Source organism: Pagrus pagrus (assembly GCF_965226575.1).
Source record: "Pagrus pagrus genome assembly, chromosome: 8".
In the NCBI taxonomy this organism is placed as follows: Eukaryota; Metazoa; Chordata; class Actinopteri; order Spariformes; family Sparidae; genus Pagrus; species Pagrus pagrus.
Window position 1 is genome coordinate 9585691 of NC_140192.1, and position 7391 is coordinate 9593081.

At 40.4% G+C, this 7391-nt stretch overlaps 1 protein-coding gene across 1 annotated transcript; it reads right to left on the minus strand.

The window, feature by feature from the left end:
* Positions 1 to 1091: 1091 nt before the first annotated feature.
* Positions 1092 to 7089, minus strand: LOC311261367 (phospholipid phosphatase 1-like). Its single transcript, XM_084359927.1, has 6 exons — positions 6642 to 7089; positions 3363 to 3514; positions 2994 to 3274; positions 2817 to 2874; positions 2357 to 2533; positions 1092 to 2040 (listed from the first exon to the last, which is right to left on the minus strand). Exons 1-6 carry the CDS (start codon positions 6697 to 6699, stop codon positions 1915 to 1917), a joined length of 852 nt encoding a protein of 283 aa, XP_084216053.1. The 5' UTR covers positions 6700 to 7089; the 3' UTR covers positions 1092 to 1914.
* Between the last annotated feature and the right edge of the window lie 302 nt (positions 7090 to 7391).

Sequence of the window (7391 nt, forward strand, 5' to 3'; positions counted from 1 at the left end):
AACACCACTCTAACCCTTAAAATAAAATGCTGGAGAGAACCTTGGACATTATCCTGTTCAGGGCACAAGCAAGACTACGGTGGAGACAAGAAAGATTCCCAGAGTTTGTCAGATGCAAAACAAAATGTTTGTCATGTGCAGGCTAAGCAACTGTGCAATAACAGTATAATCATATCATCTCCATTAAAGTTGGATTTGATAATCATCTTTGGATGTGAGGGTCAATTTTTGTTCTGTTTTCAGGCCCTTCTGTGTTCGACTACGTTGGATAAATCGGATCTGTCAGAAAAATCCCAGTCATATTTATGACTTGAGGTTGACATGACCACTATTTACACTTCTGGACTATATGACATGAGATTTTTAGTGTACTAATTCACACAATAGTATACACCGTGCCTACATGCATAATGAGTGCAGGAGAATCACAATAGCCCTGAAGATACATACAGAAGTGGTATTTACATGTCAATTTGTTAAAAACGTTTTTTTAAGTTGACATTGATGAGTGTTGTTTGTTGCCCTCCTGTTGCGTTAAACTTCTCTTTAGCCTCCCGATCACTGTAAGAGGATTTCAACTCTAAAGCAGATCCCCGACTCGGACATTTGCAGCCCAGGATCAGGACCTGTCTGCTTAAAGGACTTTCCTTTGGTGGATACAGACCGACCTTCCTTCCCCTCTAGAAACAGCAAGAACATACCGGGATAGTCTGCCTGTTAATGTGCTGACTGGTGGTAACCATGATACCACCAGAATGAAAAACAAACACGTTTCTCCACTGACATCAGACGAGGTACATTTGCATGCCTGTGGTTTATATGGTCTATGTACACAGAAGGTGAATGACACACCCAAAGATGTGTTTCATTTGAAAACACTTTGTTTCAGGTCTGCATTTTCTGAGACAATTTGGTTACAGAATCCCACAAATGGTTTCTGTTCCTTGACGCCTGCAGTCTCAGTGGAAAAAAAGACAAATCAGCTGTTCTGTTGTGTAAAATCAGCACCTGCATCACGTCCAATGATCCATTCATTTGCATTGTATTTGCATTGATTTTTTCTAGAGACAAAACACACACGAATCACTCTCCACCTTTTGGACAAAGTAGCAAAATGGAGCTCTGTTTATTTGTCACACATCTTCCCGCAGTACTGCTATAAAACAAACAGTTTGAAGCTTCTGCATGGACAAAATCACAAAGACCTTCGTACAAACTGTAAAAAAAGAAAGAAAAATCGATGCATTGTGTTTGCCGTTCCTGAAATTACACCAGATACAAAACAGCAGGTAGCAGCAATCTGTCTAAGGCAAAAAAATTTACAAGAAATATATTATTTCTCAGTTCAGTCTCCATTTTAAGTTTAAGGACAGTCCAGGTTTTCTTATTCACAGGTGGCAGACTCCCTACAAGCCTGCTTGCAGTGCGCACACAGACGCTCATTATATTCTGGGCAAAAGGAATTTCATTCATTCATGATGGCAACACCAGACCAACATACACTAGAAACCACATTTCCAACAAGCTCACACTGTAAAAAAAAAAAAGAAAAAAAGAAAAAGCAACTTTTTTCTAACGTAAACCCAACATGCTGTATTTTGTTTTGTCATTCCACAATAAACTATTCACCCAAATCTCAGCAGAAACTTCTGAATCTCTATATCTCATTAAAGTGCAAGTACTGTCTCCTGCCGTGCACTTTTCTTCCTGTAATTAAAGTTTACCGACCACACCAAAGGCAGCAGCTAAAGCCGGCAGGCCGCAGCGATGGCTCCAAACTCCGAAGAAGAAATGCACAGAAACAGCTGGCAGTTAATATCAAAAACTTGCAGATCAGTGTGGGTTTTAGCTCTTCTGCGATTGTTTTAAAGGGATAAGGGCCCCGATACAGTTTTTGTCTTTGAGGCCTCGGAGTCAGTCAGTGCTGCCATAGTGGTTTCCATTGGCGGGGTTTTCCTGTAAACTGGTGTGTGAGGCGTCTTCCTCCTGTGTCACCACCGGCTCCACTGGTTGCTCAAAGAAATTGGCTACACAGAAAACCTGCAGAAAAACACAACAAAATCAAAACTTTATTATTGTAAGTGGGCTCCGAAGATGGACGATATTAAACTAGGACTTTCATTTTTGTGGAGAACGGACCAAATATGATGAATATTTCCGTTTGATTAAATGGCGAAGTCATGGCTTTAAATATTTCACTGTGAAAAATAACTTCAATGAAGAGTTGAACAAGCTAAAACAGAATTTAAAGCAATTGATAATGTTAGAAAGCGTGAAGCCTAAAGCTTTTTGGAAGGAAATAATATGTTCAGGGGTTTAACCACATTGTCCTTGCGGATGTTTAGATAAGACTTACTGTGAGAATAGCCACTAAACCCCCCTGCAGGAGGCCAGCGAGCACATCGCTCCAGTGATGTTTGTAGTCGGACACCCGGGACAGACCCACATACACAGCAGTCGCAATCAGGAAGAACTGGATGGTGGGACGCAGAAGCCTCGTCCACTCTGACCTCAATCTGGCTTGAATGTACAGCTACAGTAGTCAGAGGGAGACAATGAATAAACATTTTAACATCCCACCAAGGCCTATCACACAGTAGGTCACAAGTGTTTGCAGCTAATGCTTTTGTTGCAGAGTTATGTTATTTATAACACAATAACTCGACTGCATTAGATTATGAAACTGGGTACAAACATTTAAGCAGATGAAGCAATGCTACATATTAGGATTAAAATAGTTTTTAACATCTGTAGCACTCACATGTCAGGCAGATTTAGGCAATAAATAGTTTTTAAAGTAGAAAATAAGTACTTACTACTAGGAAGAGCATGCAGTACATAGAGAAGGATGAATGGCCGGAGTAGAAGGACAGCCTGCAAAAGATCAACAAAAGATACATCCGCTTAATCAAGTCACTGTTCATGACATATGAAGGCCTTTCCCCGTCCAAAAAAAAGAAGCCGCTCTTGTGGGTTTCATTTCGAGGGTTTACCTGGCCTCATCCACCTGGAACTTGTCTCCACTGCAGCTGAAGTTCTCGATGTATCCACCAGCTTTGCAGTTGATGCGATCCCAGGCCGGATTGCACACAGCCAGGAAGTTTGGGCGCAGGCGACCGATGGAGTACTTGGCTATGTCTGTCAGAGACTGGCTCGCAGCAGCTCCAAACACGTAGCTCCCCACAGCTTTGTAGACACACGCCGCGTACTTGGTCCCCAAGGACTGGTTCCTGATGCGAGACATGTAAACAGAAAGGCACTCACCACAGATGAGCTGCAAGAGAGGACATGAAACAATAAGAAACCTGTTTTGTTCTGCAACATTCGGGAGAGTTTATGCAAAAAGACGACCGCTGACTCACCACGATCAGAGTGAAGGGGATCATGACTCCTCCCAGCAGCTGGTATGATATGGTGTCCTCTTTGAGAGGGTATCTGATGGACTCATCATTGCAGAAGAAACCCCGTTTGAAAGGCTTGTGTTGAGGGGTAAGGATGAAAAATGGAAGTCCAACTGTTCAAAAAGAAAAGGACAGATAATGACCTAATTTTACCTCACTCACGTCTAATATCATGCACATCACATTCACAAGCAGATGTGACTCAGACTGACCCGCTCCTACCGTTACACAATGCTTAATATCGTACGACTGAGTCACAGGAAATGTGCTATGTTGGAATAACGAAAGTGTCTCATCCTCCTAGAAAAGCTGGAAGCTTTTGGCTTTTTCCTTGCCTCGAGATAAACTCATCGTCAAGAGCACAAAGTTACTCAATAACTGAATTGAACAGTTCAGGCCTTCAGTTACGACAGAACAATATCGCAACAACAAGCAGAGGACGCAGGGAGACTAGTAGTTATTACTAGTAGTTATACAGTCTTGCTGGCATGTTTAATTCTAGACACGGGAACAGTGACGGTATCTGGAGAGACTCATCAGGATGTTTACCTGTGCAGAACCACATAAAACATGCTTTTACTTGCTTTGGTTGCACATCCTTTATTGCAAAACTGAACTGAGGTGAAGAAAAACAGGGCTTTTGGCTAAACTGAAGTCAGTGTTGTAAAACAGGCATTCTTCCAAAGAGGCTACGATCACCGCCGATGATGCTTTTTGACGTACTGAGTAATCATAAAGGTAATTACACTGCTGCCTTTTGCAACTCTGGGCAAACTAAAACTGGGCTGATCTGATCAGGCAGTTAACCCTTCAAAAGATGAGGAAGACTTTTTCTTATTTTTCTTCATTTCACTTTTTATTAATTCTGTCTTTTCTTCTGCAATTGAAGGTTCTCGATAGCGATATTTGCTGTGTGCGTTCTCTGTATGAGTGCTTTAAATCCCCTTTATGTTGCTGTTGTTGCCAAAAAGTAGATTATCATGAGTCTTGTGTTCAGATATGGTAATAATAAAACCAAAAATATTAAGGCATACGCTTATGAAACCAGGTTTAGATGGTAAATTTAATAAGATGGGACAATGAAATGAAAACATTTTCACAGAAAACTTGAAAAGTGATTTGTATTTGACTAATAAAAAACATGACAATTGATAAAACATAACACACAACTAAGGTGATATTAGAATAATACTTATATAAAAACCCAAACATTTGTTTTGGCTTATTTTTGGAGCTTATTTATTGACAACATTTTAATATATTTATAAAGGTCTAACATATCAGGGAAAGAATGATAAAGTCCATGATTTATATCCATCATGTCCCTGGAGTTTACAAAGTCCAACGTCCTTTATCAGGGCGGAGACGTCCAGTCAATGTCTGACATCAAGGTGTGTTAAAAAAACCACTAGATGATTGAATCATGTCGACAATTAACTGATAACACTCTCAGAGAGTATTATGGACGACCAGAAGAGAAGTTGTGTGACATAGTTCAAGGCACAAATATTAATGAATTGATAAGTAAATAAAAAGAACAGAAAAACTTAAGAGACATACTGATGGAATATTTATTTCTTTTATGAAACAAGGAAACGACACTGTAGTTAAGTTTGCTACATTTCTTCAAGTACTGGAGTGAACAGTTTAGATACTTTAGATACTTTATAGCTGTACTTTGTACTTTGTACCGTACTTTGTACTCCACAACTTTTAATCGAGAGCTGTGGTTACTTGTACTGTATCCATAACAGAGTTAACTTAACGTGGGGCCGTCACTTTGAATCTTCAACATATGTGATTTTAAACAATGGGGAGCGTTTTTAAGCACAATGTCGTGGTGAGGACATGTCGCCCACATCCACAGTGTGAATGATACCGATGCTTAATATACATGTAGCCTATAACATACATTGTTATAGATTCAACAACAAAACAGTTGATACGTAAAGTCAGATTTAAAAAAAAAATGCTGCTGATCTAACAGTATAATAAATAAAAATGTAACATGCGCTGGGAGATATTTTTAAGCACAATGGGTACTTTAACGTTTGATACTTAAAGGGGCACTACGTAACTTTCTTTAACTTTCTACTGTTTAACTACAGGACTTCTAGATGGGCAATGTGCTGTTTTTGTTCTCGGCCTGCCATACCTAGATAAACAACCCCTTTTCTCACATTTTTACACATATAGATGTAAACATATTGCTTTAACAGTTGCTATTTGTAAGAAAGGTTGATTTTTGAGTCTCATTCCCAACTTGTCAAATAATGACACAGTTTCTGATGAGTTGGGAACGAGCACCTTTACAGTAAACATTAAAGTCATGTTTCCTTGTATCAAGAGCTCTGTCTCTTCTCATAGGCCTGTAAAAAAGTTGCCCAATGCACTTTTGAAATAGATTTATAATAGTATGCACTTTTTAAACTGTGTGTACAGTTTTAAAGCTATGTTAAGTAAGAGTTTACTTGAGTATTTCTGCTTTTATTGATGAATAGGATCTGAATATTTCCTCCACCACTGTTTGTACGGTGACGTCCTGTTTGGACTGGAAATAAAAATGAAATTTTCCTGTTTGGATTGTTGCTGCCAACACCTAACGAGGGGACTGGTGCACAGTCAGCAGCACGGCTGACCACAAGACACTGACTAAGCAGAGGGAGTGAGTGCAGATTAATCAGAGGGAAACATCTCTGGAGCTGTGTGTGTGTGTGTGTGTGTGTGTGTGTGTGTGTGTGTGTGTGTGTGTCCAAGCCTCTCTGTCCTTATCAACTACAGTAGCTATCAGACTGAACTCTCTGGGTGTCCCCCTGACTGTACAAAGGTTTCTTACATTTATTTTTTATTGCAGTATCACTGCAGCATTGTCTCGGTGCTGTGATTACACTCCAAACACTGAGCTAAAAATACAGCTTTGCTTGGAAAAAGCAACACACACACACATAGGGTTGGACTTTTTCTGCCTTTTTTTTTTTTCCATCTTCCTGCCTGCTTCCCTAAACCTCAAGCCGTCCCATGTGTATTTATATGACGTGTATGCAAAACATGTGAGTGGATTTGCTTAAACATCTCCTTTGTATAATACAGTATGTCTCTGCAGCAGGAGCAGTGCTGTAATTTCTGGGAGTCACTTTAAAAAGAGCTGCAAGTCTTGATAAATAAACAAACCTGATGAAAAGGTTGGTTTAACAGATAGGACAGGACAGGACAGGGCGGGGTAGGATGAGATTTACATACCCAGGATAAGACAGGTTATGTCCAGGACGAACAGAGGGATCCCTGAAGCGTCAAACATATTGCGTCTCCGTCCTCTGGTGTCCGTCTGTGTGAAAAAAGTCCGGTGGTCCCGGCTGCTCTTAGGCGAGACCAGACGCAGCCTATCTGCCGCACATGTCTCGCTATCCCAGCACAAAATTAAAACACACCAGTGTCATTGTCCTGCGTGGAAACTCCTGAGAGCTTTAAAAAAAAAAAAAAAAAAACTACTACTGCTTCTCTAAGTGGAAAAACACTCAACTAAAAGGCTAAAACACTAATCTAACACCACCGGCACACACGTGAAGAGCCTCTCACCCGTTCAGCTGCTCACAAACCATCATAACACAGCGGGATCTCCTCTGCGCATAATACCGTCCCGTCCTGTCCTCACAGGAGACATCACAGCTGAGGGACAGACACCAGCGCGCCTATACCTCGTTGCGATTAACGCCGCCTTCACGTGCAGCTCGGAAAAATGAGCGACGCGGTGAAAGTAGCTGGAAAACTAAGGGTTATGTCATTGAGTGGGTGGAGAGAGGAGTATTTGTAGACTACAAGTGAGATTCCTGCATTCAAGTAAAAGTACAGAAGTGTTAGAATAAAGAATGGCTGACTTTTATGCGCTTAATGTTATGGATTATATTTATTCAGTGTTGTACTTTTAAGTACATTAAAGTCACACTTAGGTTAAAGTAAAGATATGGTGTTAAAATATTAGATTGGTGAAAG

Coding starts and splice junctions, on each gene's coding strand:
- LOC311261367 (XM_084359927.1), bottom strand. CDS start 6,699: ATGTTTGACGCTTCAGGGATCCCTCTGTTCGTCCTGGACATAACCTGT. Junction 3,275..3,362: donor TCCCCTTCACTCTGATCGTG/GTGAGTCAGCGG, acceptor CCTCTCTTGCAG/CTCATCTGTGGTGAGTGCCT. Junction 2,875..2,993: donor TTCCAGGTGGATGAGGCCAG/GTAAACCCTCGA, acceptor GATCTTTTGCAG/GCTGTCCTTCTACTCCGGCC.